General features: G+C 45.0%; 8 protein-coding genes across 12 annotated transcripts in view; 1 reads left to right on the forward strand and 7 right to left on the reverse strand.

Annotated features, from left to right (window-relative positions):
* The window catches only part of LOC117150424 (nitric oxide synthase), a 33,002-nt gene extending 24,599 nt beyond the window's left edge, over nucleotides 1–8,403 (reverse strand). For both annotated transcript variants that reach the window (XM_033317299.1, XM_033317298.1), the window contains exons 1-3: nucleotides 8,191–8,403; nucleotides 2,344–3,111; nucleotides 1,566–1,680 (exon numbers count right to left, since the gene is read on the reverse strand). In XM_033317299.1, the coding sequence (XP_033173190.1) occupies nucleotides 1,566–1,680; nucleotides 2,344–2,942 (714 nt within the window). In that variant the 5' untranslated portion in view covers nucleotides 2,943–3,111; nucleotides 8,191–8,403. The remainder of the gene's footprint in view (nucleotides 1–1,565; nucleotides 1,681–2,343; nucleotides 3,112–8,190) is intronic.
* Nucleotides 8,404–8,651: 248 nt separating this feature from the next.
* LOC117139790 (leukocyte receptor cluster member 8 homolog) lies at nucleotides 8,652–13,470 on the reverse strand. 2 transcript variants are annotated; one of them, XM_033302407.1, is made up of 6 exons: nucleotides 13,254–13,470; nucleotides 11,714–13,144; nucleotides 10,908–11,643; nucleotides 10,648–10,852; nucleotides 10,381–10,588; nucleotides 8,652–10,320 (listed from the first exon to the last, which is right to left on the reverse strand). In XM_033302407.1, exons 2-6 carry the CDS (start codon nucleotides 13,057–13,059, stop codon nucleotides 10,167–10,169), a joined length of 2,649 nt encoding a protein of 882 aa, XP_033158298.1. In that variant the 5' UTR covers nucleotides 13,060–13,144; nucleotides 13,254–13,470; the 3' UTR covers nucleotides 8,652–10,166. The 2 variants fall into 2 exon arrangements, with proteins under 2 accessions (XP_033158298.1, XP_033158307.1); XM_033302416.1 differs by having other exon boundaries at nucleotides 13,258–13,412.
* A 346-nt stretch (nucleotides 13,471–13,816) lies between these two features.
* LOC117150777 (voltage-dependent anion-selective channel) lies at nucleotides 13,817–15,106 on the reverse strand. Its single transcript, XM_033317822.1, has 3 exons — nucleotides 14,540–15,106; nucleotides 14,241–14,471; nucleotides 13,817–14,180 (listed from the first exon to the last, which is right to left on the reverse strand). The coding sequence occupies exons 1-3, from the start codon at nucleotides 15,091–15,093 to the stop codon at nucleotides 13,880–13,882; spliced, it is 1,086 nt and encodes a 361-aa protein (XP_033173713.1). The 5' UTR covers nucleotides 15,094–15,106; the 3' UTR covers nucleotides 13,817–13,879.
* Nucleotides 15,107–15,236: 130 nt separating this feature from the next.
* Nucleotides 15,237–16,478, reverse strand: LOC117150779 (voltage-dependent anion-selective channel). 2 transcript variants are annotated; one of them, XM_033317824.1, is made up of 4 exons: nucleotides 16,224–16,288; nucleotides 15,908–16,099; nucleotides 15,605–15,835; nucleotides 15,237–15,553 (listed from the first exon to the last, which is right to left on the reverse strand). In XM_033317824.1, exons 2-4 carry the CDS (start codon nucleotides 16,075–16,077, stop codon nucleotides 15,253–15,255), a joined length of 702 nt encoding a protein of 233 aa, XP_033173715.1. In that variant the 5' UTR covers nucleotides 16,078–16,099; nucleotides 16,224–16,288; the 3' UTR covers nucleotides 15,237–15,252. The 2 variants fall into 2 exon arrangements, with proteins under 2 accessions (XP_033173715.1, XP_033173714.1); XM_033317823.1 differs by having other exon boundaries at nucleotides 15,908–16,478.
* A 107-nt stretch (nucleotides 16,479–16,585) lies between these two features.
* On the reverse strand, nucleotides 16,586–17,868 carry LOC117144467 (voltage-dependent anion-selective channel). Its single transcript, XM_033309637.1, has 3 exons — nucleotides 17,380–17,868; nucleotides 17,077–17,301; nucleotides 16,586–17,013 (listed from the first exon to the last, which is right to left on the reverse strand). The coding sequence occupies exons 1-3, from the start codon at nucleotides 17,703–17,705 to the stop codon at nucleotides 16,683–16,685; spliced, it is 882 nt and encodes a 293-aa protein (XP_033165528.1). The 5' UTR covers nucleotides 17,706–17,868; the 3' UTR covers nucleotides 16,586–16,682.
* Nucleotides 17,869–18,055: 187 nt separating this feature from the next.
* Nucleotides 18,056–21,724, reverse strand: LOC117144474 (voltage-dependent anion-selective channel). The gene is made up of 4 exons (XM_033309651.1): nucleotides 21,618–21,724; nucleotides 19,328–19,647; nucleotides 19,039–19,266; nucleotides 18,056–18,969 (listed from the first exon to the last, which is right to left on the reverse strand). Exons 2-4 carry the CDS (start codon nucleotides 19,645–19,647, stop codon nucleotides 18,669–18,671), a joined length of 849 nt encoding a protein of 282 aa, XP_033165542.1. The 5' UTR covers nucleotides 21,618–21,724; the 3' UTR covers nucleotides 18,056–18,668.
* Nucleotides 21,725–22,190: 466 nt separating this feature from the next.
* LOC117148851 (SET domain-containing protein SmydA-8) lies at nucleotides 22,191–25,245 on the forward strand. 2 transcript variants are annotated; one of them, XM_033316522.1, is made up of 4 exons: nucleotides 22,191–22,546; nucleotides 23,814–24,143; nucleotides 24,218–24,444; nucleotides 24,499–25,245. In XM_033316522.1, exons 1-4 carry the CDS (start codon nucleotides 22,191–22,193, stop codon nucleotides 25,095–25,097), a joined length of 1,512 nt encoding a protein of 503 aa, XP_033172413.1. In that variant the 3' UTR covers nucleotides 25,098–25,245. The 2 variants fall into 2 exon arrangements, with proteins under 2 accessions (XP_033172413.1, XP_033172404.1); XM_033316513.1 differs by lacking the exon at nucleotides 22,191–22,546 and adding an exon at nucleotides 23,190–23,589.
* Nucleotides 25,098–27,236, reverse strand: LOC117148862 (palmitoyltransferase ZDHHC3). The gene is made up of 3 exons (XM_033316534.1): nucleotides 26,765–27,236; nucleotides 26,257–26,700; nucleotides 25,098–26,108 (listed from the first exon to the last, which is right to left on the reverse strand). Exons 1-3 carry the CDS (start codon nucleotides 26,878–26,880, stop codon nucleotides 25,838–25,840), a joined length of 831 nt encoding a protein of 276 aa, XP_033172425.1. The 5' UTR covers nucleotides 26,881–27,236; the 3' UTR covers nucleotides 25,098–25,837.
* Between the last annotated feature and the right edge of the window lie 57 nt (nucleotides 27,237–27,293).

The raw sequence follows: 27,293 nt of genomic DNA on the forward strand, positions 1-27,293 counted from the left end.
GCCAACAATACAGGATACGGATTAACCGAAAAGTGTGCGGCAGTAAAGTTTCATTAACTCGTAAGGATTAAATACCCTTTTCACATGCTCAAGTCACAAAATCCCGAGTGTTAAATGGCACGATGTAAACTTAATGTTTGCAACTTAAATTGCCGGTCCATCGTTTAAGCGGAGCTCCATTATAATTACCTGGGTGTCGGAAGTGGGGGTTCCTTGGGAGCAATTTGCATGTTGTTGCATGGAGTGCTTAAATAAAATGGCACAGTGGCTCATATAAATTTGTGCATTGCATAATTTTCGAGCGCATTAAAACGGCGGCGGAAGGGAAATGAAAGTTGATTGCGAGAAAGGATTCGTTGCGCCATTTCCGCTGTTGGCGTTGATGCTGACTTAATTAGCATAGAAAGTGTAGCTGCAGCTGCAACTGCCACTCTGGACTTTTGGGTGTGCCGCACTAATTGGGGTTAGGTGTCCCAACTTTAAGCCGACTTCTGACACCGCCGACTTGCCACATCGCTTATGCAATTTGCACTTTGCTCCTGCCGCCTCCACTCGACTAAATGAGCTTCGAACCAATGGAGCGGCGGTGGCTGAATCCGTTTTGGCCAACTCAGTGTTCGGCCAAATTAAATTATGCAGATTGTGGCGGCAACATCGCTGAAAAGTATCCAAAGACATTTGCCTAATGAGCACAGCGAGTTTTGAGCACTGACAGTTACAAGTAGTTGAATTTGAGTCAACAACAATTAGAAAACTTTCCTTTAACACACAAGTTTATTTTGCACTTCACAAATACCTCATTTCTATAATAAGCTGAAAGAATTTTGTCTCATTTTTCGAATTGCCATGAAAAATAGTGATGGCCTTCCCCATTATTAATTGTTTTCAGCTGGAAAGATAGAAAGCTTATCCCGCCCAATTTTGTCGTTCGTAATAGCTCAACATTTTCTGAAAAAAAGCGAACCACATTCACCACATTAGCCCAAAAATAGTATATAATTTAACACCCACAAAGCAAGGAAAAAATGTAGAAAAATGATCCAACTTCGTGCCACTTTATTACGATGGGAAAAGTTTTGTGGGTGGGCACCAAAAAAAAAAAAAAAAAGGAGCAGCAGCAGGGTCCTTTATTTAATCCGCCATCCAGCCTGGGCACGCACTCTGCCAACTTTTGCATAACAAAACTGCTGTAAAACGCTCCAATTGCAAACAAAGCGACAGGAGCCACGCACACACATATGCAGGCTGCACCCACACAGTCACATACAAACGCACACACACACGGAAAAGGAAGAAACAGGCAGTCACACAAACAATTACATGGCAGGCTAACATTAAAGGAACTCCTGCAAGTATGCAATGTTTCTTGCGCTCGTTGGCCAACTCACTTTTAACGCATTCCACTGGCTGAAACTTCCTGCTCTTAGCCCGAGAATTGTTTTACTGCCCTTTTATGGCACACTCGCTCGTGCATGGAGCGGCGGTGGCTTCTTCTTGGCCACGTGCACTGGCTAATTATAGCCAAGATGCCCACTCCCGACCTGCAAATCCTGGACGTGACTCACCTCGCGACCCTTGCAGTGCAGCGTGTCGTAGACCTCCGGCCTGCCCTCGATGTTCTTCAGTCGCATCGGCTTGCGCATCAGCAGACTGCGTCCCTCGTCGTCCAGGTGCATAAAGCTGCAATTTGGAAAGTGATTTCAGATGCAGTTGTGGGTGGAAAGTGCGGTAAAGTAAGTGCCAAGCCAGCGAATCTGAGCGCCATTTGGCCACTAAGCTGCGCACATTAATCGCGCAATTTGTCTAGCCGCTGGGTAGTCCTTTCTCTTAGTCTGCTCATCTTGGAGTAATTAAATATGAATGTGCTTAACAAATGTTTTTTTGGTAACTACTATTATAATTTATAGGCAACTTTCAGTTAAGCTCTTTTTTGACATAGAAATAGTATAAGTTATTCATTCCTTTAAACTTAAAACGCTTAATAAATAAAAGTATAATAAATAAAAGATAATAAATAAAAGAATAATAAGAATAGCCTAGTCTTCTATGCCTATGGCTAAATTGTTAAATTTAAAATACAATAGTTGAAATAAACGAAACCCAGGCAACCAAATGCATTTCGCCTAACTGCCTAGCAGTGAAATAGAAATGGTTTTCTTATTTTTGAAACTCAATTTCCCACCGGCAAATGCTATTTACCAGCATCACCAGGAAAACCCATCTAGTTCCTAAGCGCAACTAACTCAGCTTAGTCCTGCCGCCATCCTGTGGCTGCCCCAAACAATTTATCAGTCATGCCAGCAGTGGTGTGCTCCACATATCTGTGATAAATGCAATGCTTACCTGCCGGCACGCGACCGATAATCCTGTGACATCTTTCTGGGCTGCTGTTGGTTTTTCGGCGACGGCGATAGTTCCCGCGAACTTTTTCCGGACGCAGTGCCGCTGCCCGAGGGAGGACAACCCGCACCCTGACCACCACCACCGCCACTCCCACTCCCGCTGCCACTGCCATCCAGTTCGACCACGATGCTGGTGTTGGTGCCACGCCGTTCGCGAATTGGGGGCGATGCTGTGGAGATACTGGCGCGCTTGTGGTGCCTGAATGGCGTGCCACTTGAAGATGGCAAGCCTGCTGCTCCTTGAGCTCCTTGCGCTCCACCCGGATGGTCCACTTCATGGCTGGGCGAGGAGTCACCGCCTCTGCCATTTGGATTGCCGCTCAAGAGCCCATTGCCATTCACCGTTGGCGTTGCTTGAGTTTTGATTTTTCTGCTATTTTGTTGCTGTGCCTGTGCCTTCTGTTGCTGCAGTTGCTGCTGCTGCTGCTGCTGCTGCAGTTGCTGCTGTTGCTGTTGCTGCTGCTGCTGTTGCGCATTTGTTGCACGTTTGATGGTCACGAATCGCAGGTTCTCAAATATCGATGTGAAATGCTGCGACATCTTGTCCGGGGAACGTGGAGCAGCTCCTCTGCGCTGATTGTTTGCCTCGTTGATTTAAAATGCAGCCAACAGGTGAACCACTTGGACAATTTACCCTCCAAGTTTTTGATTAAATTCTGTTCGCAAACTTTCTGCGGCTCTCTTTTTGGGGCCACACTCAATTGCTTCGCTGAGGATTGGAAAGTTTTCGAAAAGTTGTATTACTTCACTTGGTCGGAACGGATAAAGGAACTTAAAAACATACTGGAGTAATGAGCGATTTAATGAACAAAATCGGCAGGATAAAGCTTGCTTTATTTTTAAGTATATGCATGTCTTTAAATAGACTATAATTTGAATATGATTGAAGTGCAATAACTTGAATAGGACACTATTAATATGTACTACTTAAGAATAATCCTTAGTTGACTTATTTGATTGACTGTGTAGTGGATTCCCCCAGTTTGTGCACTTGGATGAAGCCATACCTTTGGCTTAAGGCTCCTCCCTCGAATGTCATCAGACATCATCGAGTTGTTCGGTTTTCTGCTCCTTCGGCTCCACTCAAAATGCCTGAGAGCGACGGAAGGAAAACAATAGATGGACAAAGGCTGGCTTTTAGCTACAAAAATAGACTTATGCACTCAAAGTCAGCCGGCCAGCTAATTGATTGATTGATAAGGCAAAGCAAAAGGGCATAAAGGCACGTACTGTATATATGTGTGTGTAAGCCAATGGAAAAATAACACCCAGTAAAACAAAATAAACCGAAATTTGCGGTCATTATTTTGATTTGCCTTAGCAATTTTCCAAAGCCGTCATTAAACAAACAGCAAAAAACAAGTGAGTACAAACAATGGGCGGGTAATTAGAAAGCGATAGCATTTCATTGGACATTCTGTGTGACTGAGTGCGGGAGTGCCCTCAAAGTGAATGATTCGGCATTTGATTTCGAATTTAAATGTGCGTGGGGGTGCCCATGGAACCTCCCCCAGGTCCGCAATGGTCAGCAGCTACCCATGTCAAATGCAGCCACAAGCGGAGGTTAATCAATGGCAGCGGCTCATCGGTTTCGCATTTCATGTGGACCATATACACAATAGCCACCTGTCCATTACCGATGCTCGAAAAAGGATAATTCACACACGGTTTTAATCAGAGTTATCCTTTCAAAGTCACACACCTCATCTCATTAGCCAAACTCTATATAGTATATAGTATATTTAAATAGTTATTAAGTAGGTATGACCAATTATATATGTCTTGCTTATTTTTGAGTAGAGTGCATCTATAGGCTTAAAGCTTACAAAAACTTATTCCTGCTTTTAAATTAAGCAAATTTAATTAAATCTTCTGCTGTGCCAAACTTTGCTTTGCAAGTCAGCTCAACTGATGCGTCATCTTTAAAATTTGCACATTTTTTCAGAGGTCAGACAAGTGCTCCCCCAACAAATGAACGAGCCGCGAATGGAAATGGGTTTTTGTTTTTAGGAAAGGAAAAGGGAAACAGCAGCTGGTGGAGAAAAACAGCGTGAAAATTGGCTGCCGAATGAATGATTAAACCCCTTTGAGGGCACAAACCAAAGGGCTCAGCAGATGTTGTCTGCAACTTTTGCAACTCTAATCAGGAGCCCCCACTTTGCCACACTTCCCGTTGAGGGTGAAGGTTAAGCGGAGTGTATAAATAGGCCAGGTGCCGGTTCACCCACCAAATTAAAGGTAAACTAATTGAATTTTCATAGAGCGGCAGGGACTTCGTCACTTTTTGATTAAGAAAATTTATTACGCGGAGGCGTCTGGTTTTGTGGTTTGCAGCAGGCAAATTGCCATAAAGATGCTTTTAATTGCTACAAATGTTCAGCATGGAGTGGAAAGCCCGGTGTCTGCTTTTCATTTCCGCTTCCGTTTTCCTCGTTGCCAGCTTAATCAGCCCAAAGGCAAATAAAACTGGTGGGTATTCGCTGGAGTATTTGAGACAGTGCCTCCGGTTATAGTTGTTTGTCAGTCTCTGTTGGTTTAAAATCTAATGAGCTGAGTGGAAATTAAATGGGGTAAAACAATAATCCTTAATGCTTAAGACAAACTTATTGAGTGGTAAATAACAAGGAGTAAGCTTCACAATTCCTTTTTATTGCTCATACGCAGTGTTGTACAGTACAGAAGTATAGATTGTGAGTAGTGCACTCATTTATTTCTACTGTTTATTCATCAAAGCTTCAAATAATCATAAAACTAAATATTTATAAAGAGTCAGGTTCATATATGAATATACAGGATAAATAGTCGACCCAATAAATTTAGTGAAAACAAAGAATTCAACTCCAATGCTCTGGCAAACAATGCCTTCAAAATCAGAAAAACATTTTGTGAAAATAGAGCTGTGAAGACTTTTAGCAGAAGTTAGAAAATTTAAGTCCGATTTATGAACCGAAAAAGGGGGAAATCATATAAATTTCCCGAAGGAGGCTTTACGCACAAGATCTTTCGCAGGAAGCACAATTCAATCACATTTCCCCGGCAGCAAGTGGAAAATCTCAGATTTCCTACACTGTCAACACTTCAGCTCCTCCAGCACAGCTCCTCCACGTCGTTTTAAATCCAATCAATTGCTTTAAAATAAACCCTTGAATAAAATCAAAGGCAAAACCGTAACGACGACGGGCGCTGAATGCTTTTCGTATTATCTCAAATGACAACACAGCCGCGTGAAGAAATGAAAACCAAAGGAAATCGTACAATTGGGGGACAAAGGAAAACGGTTAAAAAAATGCTAAAAAAAAAAAAAAACAAAAAATGCTGCCAAGTACAATGCAAAACTGTAAAAAAGGGAAGTGGAAAACCAGCAAATCTGTTAAGAAAAACCATTTAAATGGTAGACACAACACAGCCAGCACAATGGGCATGTGGTTTCCCACATACACAGGTGTAAGCTGGATTCAGCCAAGGCCTTGACTTGTGGTCAAGTGCGAATCCTAACCAGAATGGTAGTCGGATTTGGGAGCACACTAATGTATATGCAAGGCAAATAAGGCGAGCGTGTGCTCCATAATTAGGGTATTTTTCCTAAATTGCTATTTAAATTGGTTTAGGCACGAGTAATTTGTATATCATAACAATAGAGCTGTTGTATGGTGTAGAATTTTAAATGGTAATTAAGCCGAAGGATAATTAGAGCAGCAGTTTGTACAAAAACAATTTTTATTGGCGAGCATTTAGTAACAGGAACCAAACAAAATGGGTAATATTTTCATTACAATTTTTGGGAAATTTAAAATGGATTTTAATCTTAAACTTTAATGCACTTCAAAGCGTTTGAAACTGAATTTTTACCGGATTTCTTGGCATCCCGCAGAGCTCTTATAATTTGACATGTTTCTTTTAGTGAAACTGTTCTCATCGCTCAAAATTTATTTTATGCTAATGCAAATTGTGAAATAACCCCAAGTCAGCTGAGCATTTGCAAAATGAACGAAAGACCCTTCGGTAAATAACACATCATTTTTGAAGATTCTCGTAAAGTGAAGAAAATCCTTTGGCCATCCCTTTGGTTGGCTCTCAAAAAATGAAAAAGGTAAACAAGTTTTATTTCCCCCCTCAAATGCTGACTAACCGACTCTGGATTAACATATGAAAGGGATAGTCCTGCGAAGGATTTTATGCCTGTGTGAAAAGGATTCGCCTTTGCCGAGCAGCGGATCCTCCAAGTACGCCCACATCCTTAAGCAAGTGTATTAAATATTCACACATAATGTTGCAAAATTTATACTCCTGTCGTCCTTTGTGATGTCAGCCTCAGCTGCGGTTCGCATTTTGATAGTCAATATTGAATGTTTATTTATTGTTATTCAAAAACATGCCGAACATTGCATATTACGTACACATTAATGCGAGGTGTGAGTAATGGAAGGCAGGTTGAGCTGAAAGGCTGATTTGTTCGCAAATTGATTTGGGTATGCATTAGACATGTGAAAGGAAAAACTCGCCGAACATTGCGTTGAATCTTCAAAGGAGATATCCTTCATTTCGAAATAATTTAGCTAATGGTAAAAAGTTGTTCCGCAGTGCATCTTACTGCATATGAAAAGGTCGTCACAATAAACATAAAGCTAATATAGTTTTAGTGGACATTCTGCAGTGCTTTTTGTTCCGGATTATACGTATCGCTGGGTTTCTATGGAACTACCTTCTCGTCTATGCAATATACCATGGCCCGCCAAGCATCAGGCATATTATAATTATCTTAACAACGAAATGAAGAAAACGTAGATGGAACAGCAAGGATGGGACAGCAAGGATGGGACAGCAAGGATGGGTCCTTGTCAACCGTTTGACATCGGCTGCTGCGACAGCTTCACAGGAAGTTGGCCCACTGCCTCCCTCCCGAAAAAGTTTTCTTGGCACTCAATTTGATGTTATTTTTTACTGCTAATTGTTTTTCAATTTATGTTGGAAATTTTGTTATAAACATATTTTGTTGACTGCATGCTAAGGAGTTAATTTCCGCATCTTTGATAACCTTAATTACCTAATGGGGTTTCGCGTTTCATAATTCAAATTGAGTCTTTTGGCTTTGAGGGTATTTATTAAAGATTAATTTCCCTTAATTATTTTTCATTTTCGGGGTAAAGCACTTTACTGTTTTTTTTTTTCATTTCCAAATGGCCAAATAATACATTTAATTGCAAATTTTATCATTTTGATATCCTTTTGGGACATTAATCAAATGACTGCTTGAACAGGAGGGTTCTTGGGATTGACTGATTATTGTGGTCCAGCAATTAGTCAATCAATTCTAAGTTGACATTGGGTTCATTTTAAAGAGATTTTCGTGACACTTCTAATAAATCATTTACATTCATTGTCGGGATAGCTACGTTGCTAATGAATCAATTTACTTACTAATTTGCATGGATTTATAATCTTTTTCTACAAAAAAGGTTAATGTAAAATGAATTAATTTTACTACTTTTATAGTTTGGTAAAATTATTGTGGAGCATCTCAGTGATTTTATTGGTTAAAAAAGCAGTTTTTTGTGTTTTCGCTTTTTCTTTAGTTCTTTATCCAACTAGGTTTTTGTTCTGAAGATCTTATTAAAAATGTAGAATTTGCTATAAGTTTTTATAGATTTTAAAAATTATTTAATATCCCATCGTTCTGTTGAAAAGCGGTTTAATGGCAAAGAGAGCTACTTTTTAAAGAATTTTAGACTTAAGTGGCTTAAAATATGCTTTTAAAATTGAACTGAACTATTTATACTTGTACTTGTACCTTTTCAAAAACTATATTTTTGTAATTAAATAGATTAATTAATGGCAACCATCAACAGTAGTTTATTACACATCTTAACAAGCAAAGAAAGAAATATTTCTCTCCACTCTGCTTTGGGTCACTTCACTCACAAAAAGATTTAAGGACTCTTTTTGAATTTCAGTTTCTTTTGATTATCTCTGTGTGGTCCTTCGATTTCAGTTTTCAGCGCGATCCAAAGAACTCGAACGCCGCGCGTTGACTGAAGCTAAGGCCGCAACGCAGCATCCTTAAATAGCGACTGAACCTCCGCCAGCATCCTTTGGATGTTGTTGAAAGCTCGGCTGTCACACTACAACAAGCTCTAAATGGCGTGGGTCCTGGCTAAAGCTCCCGCGATTCGGCGGCAGCTGGAAGAGGAGTGTTGGAATAACGACCTTGTGCTGAAAGGGAAATTTCACCAAGAGGAAAACACCAGTTGCTTTGTTTTGTGGCGTTTATTGTTAAAAGCGGGATAATAGCACTCCCATTTCATGCAATCGGGATGCCATTGGTTGCATCCATAGATAGGGGAGCTTTTGAAATATTGAATTCTTTTCAATAGTTTTCCAACATTCAAGAAAATTAAAAATATATTAACAGTTAAGCTTAGCCTATAATCCTAGCCTTTTATATAATTACTGTTTAAAATAGTAGTTAGGATTCTAGTCAAACTCCCTCTAATAAAAAAACACTGATTACAGGTTCTTAGCCAATTACTTATGTGGTACCCCGGAGTCTCCAAATTTTTGTATACAATCTGCTTTAGTAAAGCGAATTAAAATTGGAAGAGCTTACAAATGCCGTGCGTATTTGATGACTTGTTGAATGCCTTTTCACGGATGTTTAGTGGCGACGAGGAAGACCAGGTTGAATTTGCCATACTCCAAAACGTTGAGTTTGAACTTCCGAGGATTTTGCATGCAGGCTGGATCTCGTTGCAGTTGTAGTTCGTGGTGGTGGATTTGATGGTTGTATATATATACAGGTATACAATAGAGAGACAGAACATTAGTATAATCCTTTTCAATAATTTAAATAAGACAACAATCATTAAGCCTAGCCTTAAAACTAGTTTAAAAATGAAGTGATCATGAGTAAAATAATTACAACAAAACAAAAATGGTTTCTCTGCCCAAAGCCTAAGGGCTTTTGGAGTTCCGTGATCGCTTCTGATTTTGTTTATCTGCATGTGTTAGTTTTGAGGAAGTTCATATTTAGTAAGGTTGTTATTCAAGATTTGGAATCGATTCACTTAATTCTGGACCTGAATATGTTCTTTGGAAGGTCACGCACTTAAGGTTTCACGTTGCTGTTGAATTCAGACGAGTTTCGATTTGCGGATCTTGCACGATATTGGTGGTTAAAAGTATGCAAAGATGGTTGAATTTTTAAGGAGGTAGTAAAGACCAACGCTGTTACAAATTTTCAGCACACCGCGCCAAATGTTGAAATTATTACAGACAGCATACATTTTTCCACCTTTGTTGATCCTGGAAAAAAGTATTCGTCGCTGAATCCATGTTGAATTTAATCCATATGAATCCTTCCATATAATTTATTTTCCGAAGTATGGCATTATCGATAATAAAGTACGCCTTCTAAAATCCAAGGCTACTTCAGAGCAAATCTTCAACATTGTTTTGAATGTTTCCTGTGATGCTTTCTGTATAATTTTCCGTTGAATTATTTTCCATCTAAAAACTTTAAACCCTACGAAGAACAGTTGGTCCTAAATAAGCGAAGACTTCAGCCTAAGAATGGGAGTAAGTCAAGTGCTAACTTTGTAACGAAAGGGAATCGCGATCTAAAGAAATATATACACAAATTGTTAAACAGGGCCAAGAGAGTTGCATCCGCAGTCCGAAAAAGGACACTAACATCCGAAAAGCTCGGAAATCAGGTACAAAATCGAATAGGGCTTCATGCCAGCTAGTCTGCTCTATATGAAGTTCGATTCAAATAGCAATAGCAGCTGCATTTTTGCAATCAACTTGCGCACCATCGGCGGCATATGGCAAACTGAAAGTGTCGAGCCATTCCTTGCACTTTTCGGAGCTATCGAAAGCCAAAATATTGGTAATATAGTCAACGCTAATGTTGGGACGATAACTGAAAAGAAACGAATGATTATCAATAACAATGACAATTTAGTGGATATAATATACTTACGACTTAATAATGACTCGCAATGCAGCTTTGCGCTCTCTCTCCAGGAACCACTCAATCATGTGGCCGGACATTAGAGGCGCCGTCTTGTACAGGGAGAACAATTTGCAGTAGTTGCCCAGCGCCCACGCAGATCGGAACTGAAGAGCGTGCGCAATGACAGGATTTTCACGTTGATCAGCCGTAATCGAACGCATGACAGTGGTGATGTCTGGAAACCATAAGCTGTGTAATTTTAATCGAAAATATATGAAACGAAGTCAAACATACCCAGAGTATTCTTTGTGAAAATGTAGTAGAGTATGCGATAGGCGGTGAACTCGAGGGCGTTGGCGTTTTTACCACCGATCTCCATGTACAGCATCTTAAGTTGCGTCTGGCACTGATTGAACTCCTCGTGGTCACCCTTCTCCATGGCAATGCGTGCGTGTGTCTCGTACACCTCAACCGTAAACTGATCACGAATACCCTGGACCTGTGAGTACATTTGAGTTAACACTATTTCATATCTTTACTCGGCGCATACTTACAGTCAAATCCTGCCTTATGGACTTAAGCTGATCACACGCATAGTGATAATCCTGATTGGCACGCCATTTTCCTTTCACATTAACAAGCGAGTGGGTGAGAACCTCCACAGGTCGCACCTCTGACGGAGACGGCGCCTTTGTAAGACGCAAAAATGACTTTTCTAGATCCCTACAAGTTCCTACTATGTGCAAATCGAGAAGATCTAAACTGCTAGCCGCCTCTGTGTCCTCGTAGAAAGATGACCGTTGGTGCTGCTGCTGTTGCTGCACCATTTTCTTCTTGTTCTTGGCCGTGGTGAGACCAAACGGTGAGCTGGCAATGGCGACGACCGATTTCTTGGCCGAGCTGGAGCCCTGCTGTGAGAATCGTGCCGCACGCTGTTGCAAGCGCGCTGTGTCATCATCAACGGCACCGCCAACAGACGACTGATTGGAGTAAAAGTGAGGTGTTTCCTTTTTTTTCATCTGTGCTGATGCCATGGCAGCCGCGCGCTTGCCCTTCTTCATTAGCATTTTCTGCTGCTTGCGGGATAAATTCGCGGTGAGTGGTATGAAATTTAAAGATTCGATCGAGCCCGATTTGCGGATAACCTTACGCGCCGGTGGACCGCTGGCATCGCTACTGCGGGAGCACGATCGGGAGCGGGGGGATCGCGAACGGGAACGCGAACGAGAGCGCGACCGCGAGTACCGCTTCTTGCTCGAGTACTTTAACGAGTTTGAAGATGATGGCGACCTGCGAAGGATATAAACATACTGGTTTAGGACACAGTTTCAATTGGTTCAATAGAGATCATAAAACTCACCGCGAACGACTCCTGGAGTACTTGGACGACGAAGAGTGATGCGAACCGTAGCCGGACGAGGACTTGTTGAACTGATTGCCCTTCTGCTTGAACTGATTCACTACACCCGTGGAACCCTTGGCAGGCGACTTATCCGCTTCGCGGTCTCTCTCTCGCTCCCTCTCCTGCTCTTGCTTCTTCTGAAAGTAGTTGCTTCGCTGCTGCTGCGGCGGTGGCACATTGCTTAGCACCACATCAATGCCGTCCCTCTCGCTGTGCACCGTCGGCATGGGCTCGTTGTCCCAGTCGCGTGTCCACAGCTCGTTGCGATTGGCCGCCGCTATAATCTTGCCTTTCAGACATATGTCGATCTGATCCTTATCCAGATCAGTGTTGCACTTGGAATAGCAACGGGCAACATATTGGTTGAGGGAATTCGGCCAGGAGTCGCTTGAAGCCATTTGAAAACTGTTCGGCCGCTTAAAATTTGGTGTTTGGGATGGAGCCTCTCCCGCGCTTTGTGCTGCCTTGTGCTCCTGCTGCTGCTTCTGGTGTTGGGGATTCTCTGTGGGTGCCACAATGGCCAGGGGTAATGGTGGTGGTGGTTTGCTCAAGTCCGGATTAATTGGTACACCTACATCGCTGGCGCTAATGATGGGCGGCGGTGGAGCTTGGGGTGTGGCTGGGGTTTGATTTGCAAACGGATTGCTATATGCTGATTGCTCAAAGTTCTTGTTTTTGTTATTTCGCTTGCGCTTCTTTTTGTTGCTGTTGTTGTTGTTATTGTACAATTGCATGACCTGTTGCTGCTGTTGTTGATGATGATGTTGATGTTGTTGTTGATGTTGTTGTTGTTGATGTTGTTGTTGTTGATGCTGTTGTTGTTGAAGCTGTTGCTGTGGATGCTGTTGTTGTTGCTGCAGGGGATTAGGAGCACCGGCCAAACGCTTTTGGTTTAAATTCAAATTAAAACGTATTCCGCCGAAATTCTTTTGCTGCTGCTGCTGCTGTTGCTGTTGTTGTTGTTGCTTGTTTTGGCCAGGTGGCTGACCTATTTTCGGAGGCGGCGGAGGAGGCGGCCCTGAGGGTAGAGGCGGCGGTGCAGCCAGCGCATTGCTGAAGCCCGGCGGCGCATTTGACGCACTGACCGTCGAGGTTACCTGCTGTTGCTGCTGCTGCTGGTAGCGCACATAGTACTGGTAGTACTGCTGATACTGCTGCTGGTAGGCAGCATTCTGGTTGGCATACCAGGCGTAGTTGCTCCACTGCTGGGCGAGCTGGGCGGGATTAGCGCCCTGCTGCTGCTGTTGCTGCATCTCCTGCAGCTGCGGAATCAGGGGCGGCGGAGCACTCATGGCATCTGACATGGCACTCCCACAATCTCCCTCTCTTGGTCCTTTGCTAATTTCTTTTTTACCTGAACTTACCTTTGGGTTTTTGCGATTTCGGCCCCTGATTTCATGACAAAGGGCACCAAAAATGGGAAAAATGTGCGCATTAGTCTGTGTGCATTGGTGGGTGTGTGTGTGTGTTGGCATGTGACGCCATTTTTATTTCTTACCTACTTCTTGGTCACCGAGAACTGGCACTTTCTGCTTCGATTTGCGAGTTTGAATCGCCGTTTTCGCCAAAATAACTTATTAAAAAGGATGCGCAGTGCAAAAATATATCTGCATACGCACGAAAACACTCGGAATACGCTACTTTTTGCTTTATTTTCTCACGATATATAAACACGTCCGAACAGTTGAACTATCTTTTCGTATAAAGAAAAAGAGACAGTATAATCGATGAATAGAGATGTCGCAGCGCTCAGTGTGACCGTAGCTTGCTGAGCCGAAAATCCATTACGGTAATTTAAAAGATGCGCGCCATACTAGCGGCGGAGGAACTGTGGAATATGGAACATTTTTTATTTATTTAATTCTTCGTTATTTGGAGGTGGATTTTAATTTAAATTTAAATGCAATAATGTTAAGAAAAGAAAGGTCTTAGTATCTATGTACGACTACGCTAATTTGGCGCGCATGCTTAAAAGTTCAGTTTTAAGATTCCATTAATTAAAAACAACTAAAACGGAAACAGCCAAAATCATGATGAGATAAGTTAGGAAAACACTTTGCATACAAATTATTTATTTATATTTATCATGTATAGTAAAATCATAGTATATAGTACACATTCTTTTTAACAGTGAAAACCCCATGAAACTCCAATCCTATGGGCTCCACCAATGGGGTCTACCCCATCGAAGGCCAAATGATAGCCAACATCGATGTTCTCCCCAATCTTTGACTGGTAGACGAACCCCATTCTGGAGTCCTCCCGCAGCTTGGCCTTGACCATGGTGCCATTCTGGAAGTCGTACTGAACCCCAATGGCAAACTGTTTCACATTTTCCGAACTGTAGAGATTTGTCTTAATGGCAAAGGCCCAGGCTTCGCCGATCCTTTGGAAGATCGAGCCTCGAAGGTCCTCGAAATTCTCGCTACAAGTAAAATATAATGGGATGTTGGCTATATATTACCTAAGTTATTGGACAACCTACAGTTTCAAGCCCACTTCGGTCCTCCCATTATTGTAGCCCAGGCACAGGGCGTGCTTATCGAATCCCTTTTCGTCAAAGTTGTACTCCGTTCGATATCCCAGCACCCAATTCTCTACAGGCGCCACCAGGATGTAGCCCTGAAACAGGGGTTCGTTGTACAGAGGCACCACCAGTTCCACCTTCACGGGATCGAGCTCCATCCCGCACTTCAGCTTCGTTTGAAAGCTCACTCTACAGGGTTTAATTTAAATAGTTTTTAATTTTGTTTGGAAAATTATGAAAAAATAGAGCACACTCACTCGTCTTTTGTGACAATTGTGGACTTGAGCAGCCCATACAATCGACTGCCAAAGTTCATGCCGCGCACAGCGATCTCCGAGAGAAGATCATTGTTGGTGAACCAGCCGAGGGACGTGCTGTAGTTGCCCACTTCCTTGAACACCTCCAAGCCGCCAAAGACATCCTTCATGGTGGGATAGCCCTCGCCGAATGTGTTCAAATAGAACTCGTTTTCGGTTCGCGTGGTGCAGTGCATCTGCCAGGCGCCGATCTTGAAGCCATTGATGAGACAATCCTTCGCCAAGGCGCCCACATGGAAGTAGGTGGGCATTTCGCCCTCTGCCGTTGGCGAGGGTATAATCTCCACTTCGACTTCCTTGGGTGGCTTTTCGGGCTCTTCCTGCTTAGGTGGCTCCTGCTTGGAGGCATCCTTCTTAGATGACTTCTGTTTGCTTGGCTCCGGCTTAGGTGGCTCCGGCTGCTCCTTATTCGGATTACTGGCCACTGTGGTGGGTCGGCCGCGCATTTTGTTCCGGCGAAACAAGTTGCGCAATCGTTGCTTCATATTTGTCATTTTGAAAAAACGTTAAAAAAATAGCAAAAATAAATAGGTATAAATTTAAAATTTTGAATAAACGATCTGACACTGGAAACACAAACTTCTGATTTGTTTAAGTTTTTCCCCATCATGACATAGAATGGAATACAAACGTATGTATGTTCGCTAGCCATCCTACATATTGAAGTACCATGATGAGCCGAACTTGTGCTTCCCATTGATGGGATCACTTCCTTCGAAGCCAACGTGGAACAGAACTTCGATGTCATCGCGAAGTTTTTTCTGAAAGATAAGCCCGATGCGGGAATCTCCGCGCACTTTGGCCTTCAGCATGCTTCCAGGTTCCCATTCGTACTGACCTCCAATGGAGACACTCTTGGCACTCACGTTTCCATACAGATTGGCCTTCAAGGCCACGGCCCACTTTTCACCAATGCGCTGGAAGATTGATCCTCGCAGAGTCTCGAAATTCTCACTGAAATATATATAGTTTTTTTTTTTTTTGAGGATGTGGGGTGTAACCTACAGTTTCAGTCCGACTTCTGTGACATCGTTGCTGAATCCTCCGCAAAAAGCATGCATATTGAACTCCCTATCCTCCACATTGAACACCGTGCGGTAGCCCAGCAGGTAATTCTTGACAGGCTGCATCATAATGTAGCCCATCAATAAGGGTTCCTTGTAGAGGGGTATATACATTTCCACTTTGCCAGGATTGCGATCGAAGCCACACTTCAGCTTGCATTGAAATTCGCGTCTGTAAAGCATTATATGTACTTACGAAAGGTAATCTCCTTAATCCCTTCTAGCGACCTCAAATCCCACTTACCCTTCAGTGCAGCTGACCATAGACTTCAATATAGCGGACCATGTGCCGCCCAGTCCATTACCATGCACTCCAAGATCCGATAACAAGTCTCCATCCGACAGCCAGGCGAGGGATGCGTGAAAGTTTCGACTCTCCTTGTACGCCTCCAAGCCGCCAAAGACGTCCTTCATGGTGGGATAACCCTCGGCGAAGCTGCTCAAATAGAAATCATTTTCCGTTTTCGAGGTGCACTGCAGCTTCCAGCGGCCAATGGTGTAGCCGTGGGTGAGGCACATCTTGGCCAGCAGCCCAACGTGGAAGTAGCTGGGCATCTCACCCTCCATCGGTGGTGGCGGCAAAATCTCCACTTTGTTCTCCTTCTTAGCATCTTCTGCACTCCGGTTGTCCTGGACATTGCCAACACCCTCATCGTGGGGTTCCAGGTAATCCGATGCCGCCCGCTTTCGCTTGTTCCACCTGAACAAGTTCCGTATCCGGTTTCTCATGGGCATTGTGCCATATAAAAAGTACAAGAATTAAATAAAAATTTTATTAAACACACTTGAAATTTTGGAGTTCTTTGGAAATTTAATAGCAATATCGAAGCAGCTGTGATCCAAATAAAAATGTTATTTACTTTTAATTTGTTTTATTTTTCAGACTGTATTTAAATTGCTTAAATAATTACTCATATTGTTATGTTGCCATTATGAACGAAATATATTTGTCATTTGAATAAAGAAAAACTTAAAGATAAATTTAGAAATTGAAATCGTTGAGTGATGTGGCAGCCGCATCAGCACTGGAGGGCAATGCCCACGCCGAACCGATGGTTTCCGTCCTTAAAGTTGTTGCAATCCAGCACGGCGGATATGGAGGCGGTGATGCCCTCGCGCAGCTTCTGTTCATAGCCCAGACCCAGCTCCACCAGGTTGTTGACCTTGGCGCGTATGAGGGCGTCCTCTTCCAAGTGGTAGATCATGCCCAGATTGACGACCACATCTCCGCCTTGCTGTTCGCCATCGGCTTCGCCGCCGCCGCCGGCTCCTTTGGTAACCTCGACACCGGCATCGATCTTCTCGCTCGCCTTGTAGAACAGCGAGGCCAGCCAGGTGTCGCCGTTCTTCCTGCAAATTGATTAAATTGCTTAAGATTAAGCCATCCCACATCCCGTCACCCGGGGAACTTACAGCTCGCCGTGGAGGGTGGCAGTTTCGTTTGTCCAGCCAAGAGCCACCTTCCAGCCCTTGAGTTCGGTATTGCCAACGTCAAATTCGGTGCCCACGCCGCCGAGGAACTCCTTGTGGCCCACAACCAGCGAGCAGTTGAGTATCGGCTCTGAGTTCAGCCCAATGTCGGCCAGGAAGTTGAAGTTGTCCTGGGCATAGCCCATCTTGAACTTGCCATCCGCCTCGCTGTTGACCAGAGTCACATGGAAATGTTAATATAACTTAAGGATGCTACCCCTAATCTATACCCAAAGGATTACGCACTTGGATCCCGGCTGAAACTTGGCCTCGACGGCCAGCATCAGCCCCTGTGCCAACTTATCCCGCTGCATAATCTCGCCGAAGAGCCAGTTGTCCGTGTTCCACCGCTCGGTGAGGGTCAGGCCATGGTCCTCGATCTTGTACTTGCTCTGCAGCGAGCCGGACACCTTGCTGTTGTCCTGGCTGGCAAAGCCGGTGGTGAAGAACTCGATGCCCGAATTGGTCAGGGTCTTGCAGTCGATCTGCCAGATGCCCGGATGGTAGCCGCGCTTGAAGAGATCGCGGGCCAGCTTGCCCAGATCCGGGTATGTCGGCGTTTTGGCGGCCATTGCGGGCGGTATGAATAGGTGGTATGGTATATAAGGCCCGACTAATTTCGAAATTTTTTGTGTCTACTTTTCAACAGCCTCGATTAGCCGAAAATTTATATTTAATGCTGCCTGATCCAGTATCGAGTTTTATACAGGCTGGAGACCTGTGAACTGAAACGCATGGAGTTCTGTGCCTAACCGAAAAAGTTCAGAATTTCAAGCAGTAAGAACTCAGGATCAGTACAAGGTACTTATCTTATCATAAAGAGTTTCCTCTCAAGCTTGAATCCTTAAATTAAAAGCTGAGCTTTTCCCAAGCCTTCCACCACCAACGCTGCAATCAAGATACTTTATTTCTTCTCGATTTATTTCTCAGGTAAATGCACAACGAAAAGGTAAAGATTGTTATTAAGGATGTGGTTTTGGTGTTACGTGTGTCCTAGTTTCGCCGCAGGATTTTGCAGGCAATCCGTAAAGCCTTGAGAACTGAAACAAATGCAAAGCCTTTTGAGCCATAATATTCCTTTTCCATTTTGTTTTTTTGTTTAATAGGTAAATGTATTTTACTGCACTTTTGTCAACAACAATTTCGCTAATATTCAATGCACTAATCAAAGCTACATCCAACGACGACGGACTAACCTGACCGACCCATCGATTGCACCACCCATCCATCCCCCTGCATCGTTTGTTTGGCAGTGTCTCTCCTGCAGATTCGCGTGGCTGGGGCAGGGAGTGGGCAGATGTGGTGATGGCCGGCTGACAACTAATCCAATCCAATCGAATCGTTAAGATGTGCAGATTCTCGTTATATTTGACTGTGTGTTGTTTGTTTTTGAAGAATATCGTATCTTTTATTTTGTTTGATCTTGTTGTTGTTTCTGCACTTGTCTGGCTGCTGTTGTTATTGTTGTTGTTGTTGGGCGTGTGGGGATGTTAGACAACGTTCAAGGATTCCACGACTAGCGGAAAACCATGGACTTAGGCCTCCAGCTCCAGACCCACACCGATCTTGTGGCCGCCGGCATTGAAGTTCTTGCCATCGACCAGCGTGGACAGGGTCAGGGTGACTCCGTCGCGCAGCTTCTGCTGGTAGCCCAGACCCACCTGGCTGGCGTTGTTCACCTTGGCGCGCACGCTGGCATCATCATCCAGCTGGTACTTGGCGCCGATGGCGAACTTGGTGTTGCTGGTGCCGCTGGCCCACGACAGCTGCACACCCACATCCAGCTTGTCCGAAGTGCGTTGGAAGATCGAGCCGCTGAACTCCTGGCCATCGTTGCTAAACACCGGACAAGCCAACCATTAGTTTGCATTGATTTCAGCCATGTGTGGCAAGTGCAATACTTACACAGCTGTGTGCAGAACAAAGTCCTTGGTGGTGTAGCCAAGGGCAAAGTTGTTGGTGGTCAGCTTGGACTGTTGTGTGTCAAATGCGGTCTGGTAGCCGGCCAACCATCCCTGGTAGCCAAGCACGGCAGAGGCATTGATCAAGGGGCCCTTCAGATCAATGTTCACATCCGAATCGGCCTTGACGTTCTCATGGCCGTAGGCAACCTTGAACTTGCCGTTCTTGTTTCTGATGAATTTGAATTATATAAGAAATATTATTTATTCTGCAGAGAACATGTCATCCTTACCCAGACTGAGGAGCGAAGTTGCCCTCCAGGGACAGCTTCAGACCCTCGAGGAGCTGATCCTGGACAGCAACCTCGGTGAACAGGGTGTTGTCTGTGTTCCACTTCTCGGTGAGGGTCAGGCCGTAGTCCTTGACCTTGTACTTGGTCTCCAGGGAGCCGAAGACCTTTCCAGACTCCTGGTTGGAGTGTCCGGCTGTGTTGAACTCAATGCCCGACGAGGTCTTGGTCTTCAGATCGAGCTTCCACAGGCCGAAGTTGTAGCCTTTGCTGAAGATGTCGCGAGCCTGTTTGCCCAAATCGCTGTATGATGGAGGAGCCATCTGGAATGGATTGAAATGGAATGCATTAAATCGCACCGTCAATTAGTTGGTGGTGAATAATCGATAATCATGACGATGATGGTACTTATTGCGAAATCATTTCACTCGTCATGTCATTAATTGCGTTTAGCGAAAGATAAGTTTAATCTTATCAGCAACATAATGATTATTACTTTTAGCTCGACTTGATTTCAAAATGTTCTATCGGCCGCAAATGAAAAGTGAAAACTAAAAGACGCCAGAAAACAGCATCAACATGGACTAAGAATTTCGCGGGCCATTTCCCCTTTTCACTTTGGCTAAATGTCAATTTTGTGCGGCAAAAATAAATAAATCAATTTAACTTGGTGTTCAAGGCGGCCACATGCACAGAATCACCAACTGAAGCAGCGCAAATTCTGAGTGACTGACTGATGAGGGGGTCAATGCACGTCTGGGCAAAATAAAGTGGCGCAATAAATAGAAGTCAAGATGGAAAACTAATATTGACTAAGTCTATTGTACTCCAAGAAATAAGGGGTTTTGTATACCAATGCAAATGTAAACCCATTTAAATCAAAATTTATTTTTAAAATATTTGTATAGGTTTTCTAAACAAAAATTTTAATAAAACTACTGATCCCTGAAGATTTACCCTATTAATCTGGCCACAGGTGTGCCTGTATGTTTACGTTCCGTTCTTGCTGGCATTAATTGCTGGTCAGTTCAGTCCCGTTAGGCTAGCGATCATTGACTCAAGCTAACTGCACATTTGCAAGGTCTGCTTTGGTCTCTGCTTCGCTGTTTCTATTTGCGTGACGTCAAGAATGCGACACACAGTCGCGGTAGGAATATTAGTCGCGGTGATTACACAGGAAAATGAATTTCTATCCCAAATTCAGCATAAAAAATTGCAATTCATTTATGAACATCGAACAAAAAATACCCCAAAATATCCAATTGAATTTATTATATAGATATAGCAATATAAATATTTCGTGCAGTGTAGACTGAGGTGTAGTGGTGGGGAAAACTCAAGGCAATCAAGGCGGAAAATTATGAAAAGCAGCGGTCAGCAGACAAAAATCTTTATGGCCGGCAGCCAAACGTTAAATGGGATGGGCTCCTATTGTTCCGGAAGTCAGGTGATATAACCTGGTCACTAGATGTTGAAAATAATACTATCAGGTGGATATCCCGGCGAGAATGAATCAGCATCTCGTTGACGATGACCTTGACAAGCAGGTTATAAAGTGGGTGGTAGGGTGGATGTGCAGCTCATTTTTTCGCCAGTTGCATAACAGCAGGGAAATCGATGGGGGAAATGAAAAGCTAAGTGAATAGCTGCACGAAAAGGTGGGCTATTGATTTTCCAGGTGACGTCACTGCGAAAATACCACCCACAATCGCAAAGTGCACCCACCTCCTCACATGACCACAAACAAACAAAACGACGATAAAGAACGGTGAAGAGTGAAATCGAAAATGTTTATTGAGCGAACTGCAAGCTGGTGGATGGCAACATGACGATAACGAACGGAATTGATCAAAACAATCTAAACGAGAGCGCCAACACATTGGGCTGCGACATGCGTTACGTAACGGAAATTCGCCAGGCACTTTTCCATCGCTTTCTCTGCTTCTTTGCCCCCTTTTTTTCGCCGGCAGCTGCTGCCAATGAACTGCGAAGGCATTGGTGTGCGTGGGCTGTGCATGTGTGTGTGATAGCTAACCGGCTTAATATCCCCTTTAAATTTCGGATTTATCAATTAATTATTGTGTCATTTGGTGATAAGAAGCTTGCTTTTCGTCATCCAACAAAAAAAGTGATCAGCCCTTTTGCTTTTCGTTCATGCGCGTGTCTACTTGCAATTTTTTCATTTCGAGGTTATGAAATCACTGTCACCGAAAATCCTGGTTTTTCTTCTAACCATAGGGGTATCCATTACATTTCACTGATTTTAGAGGGGGTTTAGTCCTGAACTACTTACTTTTGATGAGTTTAAGTTTGGTTAGAGTGTAATGCGAAACGCAGAGGAACAGAGACACCACGACAAACGTACACCACAAAATTTAGTAATTCTGTGCCTGAGTGTTACCAGCCCTAAAAATTCGCCCAATGATTATTGCCTAAAAAAAGCAGCAAGATATGCTGCCTGGTAACACTGCCCCACGCTCAATGGTTATGGTCACACTTTTTGTAACGGAAATTCGAAAATTAACGGTTACTTAAAATGATTATTGAAATTCAATAATTCTTTTAAGAAATACTTTATCTTAAGAACAATTAGCTTACATCAAAGTGTTCTTTTTTTAGATAAAAGTGTTGCCTGCAAGTGTAAGCTTGAAAGTTATGGCCAATTAAATGTGCTTTAAGAAAGGTATAATCCAAAGCAATCAATATGCAATAAACATATTACAACTTTATTGATTGACACCAATCAAGAGTGTGCGATGCACTTTTTATTTTTAGACGAATCTGCGTGCAGGGCCGCCAATCGACCGCGTAATCCCAATCGGATGGGCCAAAATCGAGACCAGTGCATTTGCCGTGCGGCGACAGAATGTTGAAGGCCCGTCTGCAGGAGGACGCAGTGCTGGGACGCTGTTTGGCCACCTCGTGCTCCGTGGAGCGGGGCGAGCTGGTTCTGGAGGAGCTACCCTTCGCACGCGGACCCAAGCGCGACAGCGGAATCGTGTGCCTCGGCTGCTACCAGTTCCTGCAGTTCGGAGAGGACGGCGATTCGCTGGACCGCTGCGAACTCTGCGATTGGCCGCTGTGCGGATCGTGCGCCGACGACGAAGACGTCACGGAGCACCTCGGAGAGTGCCAGGTCTTCTCCGCCGCACGTGTCACTTTCGCCGGGAATGTGAGCGATGATGGCGTCTGCCCGCAGTTGGATTGCATAACCATATTGAGGTTAGTTCGAGGGCGCTCCAGCGGGGCGGGGATGATGGTGCTGGGGCATCCGGACAGCAGGGGCAACTAGGGGCTACCAGGGGAACCTGGGCGCTCTGTCAGAATATTAGTTTTGGCAGCAGCGGCCCATTTCTCGCAGATCGCAGGCTAGCCGGCAAATACAGATTCTCATGGCGACTCTGCGTCAAAGAAGGCGGACGGATGGATCAACAAGTCTGTGAAAGGGACAGTGGGGCAAATCGCTCAGAAAATAATAAATAAATAGTTAAACTTAAAAGTGCATGGAAGTAAGGAGAAAAATTTGGCTTAAAGTCATGAAAATAACCTGTATTATGACAAAATAAAAGGATATATGATAGTCGAGGCATGTTATGGTTAATTTACCATAATGGAGGAATTAAAACCATTTAATTTACGAAAAAGTAAGATATTTAAGAAATATCTTTTATATTATATCGTTCTAGAAATAGAATCATGTTTTATCAAAACAATTTGTTAAAACTAGAATATCTCACCTAGAACCTCGCATGCCCACTGTTCATCGCATTTTTGATGCTTTATGTCGGAGCAGGCAGAAATGTAGCCATGTAGTGGGGAGGAGGGCATCATCCGTGAGGTTTGCCCATGATATGAGATCTGAGATCTGAGTGCGGCCAGCCGGCATCAGTCAGCGAAATGACATCGCCGCCAACGCTGTCGGTGAATCGGACAGCGGTTCAGTGGAGTCCGGTCTGCGGACGCTATCTGGTGGCCAAGGGAGCGACCCGTGGCCACGGACTGCTGATTGAGGAGCTGCCTTTTGCCGTTGGGCCCAAGTGCAATGGACCGGTGGTGTGCCTGGGTTGCTACGAAACCGACCCAGATCCGGAGGAGGAGCTGTGCAACGAATGTGGCTGGCCGCTGTGCGTGGCGTGCGCCCAACAAGCGGATAACGCCCATTTCCAGCAGGAGTGCCGAGAGCTGAGGGATGCGCGGGCACGATTCTTCCGCCTGCCCAGCGGGAGCAGCCACTGCCCGCAATTGGACTGTATTATGCCGCTCAGGTGATGACCAGCGGGTGGAACAAAAATAGACCACCAGGCACCAAGCAAACTGATAGCGTCACTATTTTCTCCGCTCAAGATGAAAGTTATATACAAAAAGATTCATTAACAATTAACAAAGAGAAAGATTTTCAATTTAATGTAGTTAGTTATATTCAATAGGTTACTTGTGCTGCTTCATATGATTCTCATTTGGAATACCCTTCCAAACATTCTACTTTCAGGGTTCTGTTGGCCAAGGAGGCGAATCCGGAGCGATGGGACAACGAGGTGGCACCCATGGAGCACCACGAGGAGGAGCGCCAGAAGGACGCGGATGTCTGGCACGCGGATCGCGTTAATATCGCTCAGTATTTGCGCGGTCCTTGCCAACTGGCCAACCGATTCAGCGAGGAGCTGATCATGCAGGTGGTGGGTGTGCTGGAGGTGAACGCCTTCGAGGCGCGCAGTCCCAAGGGCTATCCACTGAGATGCCTCTTTCCCTACACCGGCATTCTGGCCCACAACTGCGTGCCCAACACAGCCAGGAGCATCTATCCCAGCGAGGGATACAAGTGAGTTGTAAATAGTTCTCTAGTTCAAGATGTCCCGAATTACATATCCTCCTATATGTTTTCCTCTTCCAAAGAATCCGACTGCGCGCCATGGTAGACTTGGAGGAGGGTCAGCCCCTGCACCACAGCTACACCTACACATTGGATGGCACTGCCCAGAGACAGAAGCACCTGAAGCAGGGCAAGTTCTTCACCTGCCAATGCGAACGCTGCCAGGATCCCACCGAATTGGGAACGCACTTCTCCAGCCTGAAGTGCGGTCAGTGCGCCGAGGGATTCCAAGTGCCCAGGCAGCCAACAGGTGAGCAGAAAAGATCCTTTAGAAAGTGTTTAGCTGACCTTATCCACATCACAGAACCGGACACCAGCTGGAGCTGCGCGAGCTGTGGCTCCGACACCAGCAATGCGGATGCACTGGCGATGCTCCAATCCCTGCAATCCGAGGTGAATGCCGTGCAAGCGCTGCCCATGGCAGCCAAGCGGCTGGAGGAGATCGAACGATTGTTGCGCAAGTACAAATCGTTGCTGCATCCGCTGCACTTTATAGCCACCGGGCTGAGGCAGCTGCTCATCGAGATGTACGGGCGTGTTCAGGGCTACGAGATGGTACAACTGCCGGACCACCAGTTGGAGCGCAAGGCGGAGCTGTGCCGCCAAGTGCTGCGAGTGCTGAACACCTTCGAACCGGGTCTGAGTCGCACACGCGCCATGAATCTCTACGAGCTGCACGTGCCACTGGTGCTGCTGGCCAAAAGTGGCTTCATAGCCGGCAAGCTGAAGGGCGGCGAGCTGCGTGCCCGCCTCGTGGACGCCATAGATCTGCTGAAGGAGTGTGTGGAGATCCTCGAGTTCGAGGACAAGAGCTCCCAGGAGGGAGTGCTGTGCGTCGTGGCCAAGCAGGCGCTGAAGCAGCTTACCCTGAGCGTCGAGGGACTGGGAAGCGAACTCGATTGATTACTTATGCATATCGGTTAGCTTTATTGGGAACAGTTCTGGGTTTCTAGGGACACAAACTGCTGATGTTGGTGTTACATTTAAAATCTTCTTGGTGCGCTGGTCGATGGTCGTAAATGTCAAAAGAACAATAAACTACAAAACTAAACGGTGATTACAATTATTACAAACTAATGCTGCACAGTATTCTGTATTTGAGTGGTTTGATCTCAGTTTTATTTTTTGGTATATGCGTCATTCTTCGGGTCTATCGTAAATGCTTTTAATAAGGACTTAGTTCCTAGCTCGGTACATATTGCTATGTAGTATTGTATACAGTTGAGATTTTTCTACGTCTCAAACTAGAAGGTGCTGCTTACTTGGATACTGGTAAAAAATACCCCGGGTGGCCGAAGAATGCATCGGTGTACAAATAATGAACGCAGCATTCTAAAACCAGCAGCTGCACAAAAGTTCCTTACAAAATAGCCGTGTTCATTTTGAGTATGCTCCTGTTGGCCGCGACGCTGCTCTTTCTATGTATTTATAATTTTAAAAGATTATAAACTAAAGCATAAATTAAGTTGGAATCTGCATATAATACACAATACGAAATACGATTCAATTTGACTGGCTGCGGGCGGGGGGATGGGTCGTTTAAAAATAATCACACACACAATGATTAAAAACTAAAAACACTCGGGGGCTCTTCTAGCCGCACAGCAAACGCAAGGACAAAATATAAAGAATATTTCCTGACCCTAGACCTCGTGGCTCAGTAGAGGCGTATCGTGGTAGCGGGAGGCGTGATTCAGACTGGTGCAGGGCAGCAGCCACAGCGCCGGATGTCCGCGTCCGAACACATCCGCCAGCAGCTGGTACTTGCGCCGATTGGGCCGGTAGGTGCCCTTCTGCTGTATCGCCTCCACGGCCGTCTCGTCGTACAGAATCGCGTGCAGCTGGTCCACCATGATGGCCGTAACGAACAGGCCGAACAGCGCCGACACCAGCATTAGGATAACCGAGTGAATCCTGAAACGGAGGGATATAAGTTATATATTACTCATAATACTTCTCCATCTTGCATTGCAATTGATGCAATTTCGCTTAGCATTCGATTCAGGCAAACCCAAATAAGGTTCTAGCTTTTGCTATTGTTGCCGTGGCATAGGAAACTTACATTCGCAACTGGGTTTCGATCACGTTCTGGCTGCACTCCTCGCAGGGCCACACCCAGGAACCGACGATAAGGGCAATGGAGTAGAGCGACAGCAGCGCCACGTAGATGAGAAACTGCAGGAAGTACTTCTGGTTGCGCTCGCCCACACAGTTGTTGATCCAGGGACAGTGGTGATCCATGCGCCTGATGCAACGCTTGCAGATGCGACAATGGTGGGCGCGCGGCGGCCTATATGTTTCGCAGCGGGTGCACACGGTCCACTCGCTGCTATGTCCATTACCGGGCGGAGGATTGTTCTTGTTGGTCGTGTGCAGGTCGGAGAAGTCCAGACGGTTGGCGGGCAGCGGCACAGTGCCTGGATCGGAGAAGACGGCCTTGGAATGGGACATGGCCAACAGGAAGACGACGGTGTTGAAGAGCACCACATGGAAGGACATCCAGAGGCTGTCGCCAAGTGGGTAGATATATATATAATGACGTCATGGTGCGTACTGTATGCATTACTCACCTGCCCGGCATGGTGGTCAGAATGATCCAGCGGATGACCACATAGTCGGCGTACAGAACTGCTCCGTAGGTGACCACCAGGCAGGCGATGCCACAGGGATCGCGGATAAAGACCATTGCTCTGATGCCTGCGTCTTGTTGGACTGACCTGGGTGCTATTGCCACTCTGCCCCCTTCTATTTAATTCAATTAGAAACCGAAGGGGCTGATGTTCCTAGCCCCCCACCCCCTGAAAATCGTGGGGCGAAAAATAACAATTGTTGCTGTAGTTCCTCGGCGCGACTGGCAAGCACCGATCCACTGCTGCGCGGGATACGAGGCTCCTGGTGGCGGTCTCGTCGGCTGCCGCTCTTTGCCCACTCACTGGTGGGTGCACGATTCACAAATCGAGCGTTTCATCGAATTTTTATGGCTTATTTTACGCTTCAAATTGTCATTTATTTATTTAGGGTGACCGTTTGCGGGAAGCGCGAAAATATTACATGGCACACGAACTGGAACTAAGTAAGGCATGAGCGTAGCACAATTAA

Source organism: Drosophila mauritiana, chromosome 2L (assembly GCF_004382145.1).
Source record: "Drosophila mauritiana strain mau12 chromosome 2L, ASM438214v1, whole genome shotgun sequence".
Taxonomy (NCBI): domain Eukaryota; kingdom Metazoa; phylum Arthropoda; class Insecta; order Diptera; family Drosophilidae; genus Drosophila; species Drosophila mauritiana.

Excerpts from the sequence above, each read along its gene's own strand:
- LOC117139790 (XM_033302407.1), bottom strand. The coding sequence starts at position 13,059 with ATGTCAGATGCCATGAGTGCTCCGCCGCCCCTGATTCCGCAGCTGCAG. Across the intron at positions 10,853-10,907 it reads CCATAAGGCAGGATTTGACT|GTCCAGGGTATTCGTGATCA; the intron begins GTAAGTATGCGC and ends ATGTACTCACAG. Across the intron at positions 10,589-10,647 it reads TTTCACAAAGAATACTCTGG|ACATCACCACTGTCATGCGT; the intron begins GTATGTTTGACT and ends TATGGTTTCCAG.
- LOC117150777 (XM_033317822.1), bottom strand. The coding sequence starts at position 15,093 with ATGACAAATATGAAGCAACGATTGCGCAACTTGTTTCGCCGGAACAAA. Across the intron at positions 14,472-14,539 it reads ACAATTGTCACAAAAGACGA|AGTGAGCTTTCAAACGAAGC; the intron begins GTGAGTGTGCTC and ends TAAACCCTGTAG. Across the intron at positions 14,181-14,240 it reads ACCGAAGTGGGCTTGAAACT|CGAGAATTTCGAGGACCTTC; the intron begins GTAGGTTGTCCA and ends TTTTACTTGTAG.
- LOC117150779 (XM_033317823.1), bottom strand. The coding sequence starts at position 16,398 with ATGCCCATGAGAAACCGGATACGGAACTTGTTCAGGTGGAACAAGCGA. Across the intron at positions 15,836-15,907 it reads ATGGTCAGCTGCACTGAAGG|ACGCGAATTTCAATGCAAGC; the intron begins GTAAGTGGGATT and ends AATGCTTTACAG. Across the intron at positions 15,554-15,604 it reads ACAGAAGTCGGACTGAAACT|TGAGAATTTCGAGACTCTGC; the intron begins GTAGGTTACACC and ends TATATATTTCAG.
- LOC117144467 (XM_033309637.1), bottom strand. The coding sequence starts at position 17,705 with ATGGCCGCCAAAACGCCGACATACCCGGATCTGGGCAAGCTGGCCCGC. Across the intron at positions 17,302-17,379 it reads AAGTTTCAGCCGGGATCCAA|CGAGGCGGATGGCAAGTTCA; the intron begins GTGCGTAATCCT and ends TCTGGTCAACAG. Across the intron at positions 17,014-17,076 it reads GCCACCCTCCACGGCGAGCT|GAAGAACGGCGACACCTGGC; the intron begins GTAAGTTCCCCG and ends ATCAATTTGCAG.
- LOC117144474 (XM_033309651.1), bottom strand. The coding sequence starts at position 19,647 with ATGGCTCCTCCATCATACAGCGATTTGGGCAAACAGGCTCGCGACATC. Across the intron at positions 19,267-19,327 it reads AACTTCGCTCCTCAGTCTGG|AAACAAGAACGGCAAGTTCA; the intron begins GTAAGGATGACA and ends CAAATTCATCAG. Across the intron at positions 18,970-19,038 it reads TTTGTTCTGCACACAGCTGT|CAACGATGGCCAGGAGTTCA; the intron begins GTAAGTATTGCA and ends TCCGGTGTTTAG.
- LOC117148851 (XM_033316513.1), top strand. The coding sequence starts at position 23,222 with ATGACATCGCCGCCAACGCTGTCGGTGAATCGGACAGCGGTTCAGTGG. Across the intron at positions 24,144-24,217 it reads TATCCCAGCGAGGGATACAA|AATCCGACTGCGCGCCATGG; the intron begins GTGAGTTGTAAA and ends CCTCTTCCAAAG. Across the intron at positions 24,445-24,498 it reads AGTGCCCAGGCAGCCAACAG|AACCGGACACCAGCTGGAGC; the intron begins GTGAGCAGAAAA and ends TCCACATCACAG.
- LOC117148862 (XM_033316534.1), bottom strand. The coding sequence starts at position 26,880 with ATGGTCTTTATCCGCGATCCCTGTGGCATCGCCTGCCTGGTGGTCACC. Across the intron at positions 26,701-26,764 it reads CTGACCACCATGCCGGGCAG|CCTCTGGATGTCCTTCCATG; the intron begins GTGAGTAATGCA and ends ACTTGGCGACAG. Across the intron at positions 26,109-26,256 it reads ATCGAAACCCAGTTGCGAAT|GATTCACTCGGTTATCCTAA; the intron begins GTAAGTTTCCTA and ends CCTCCGTTTCAG.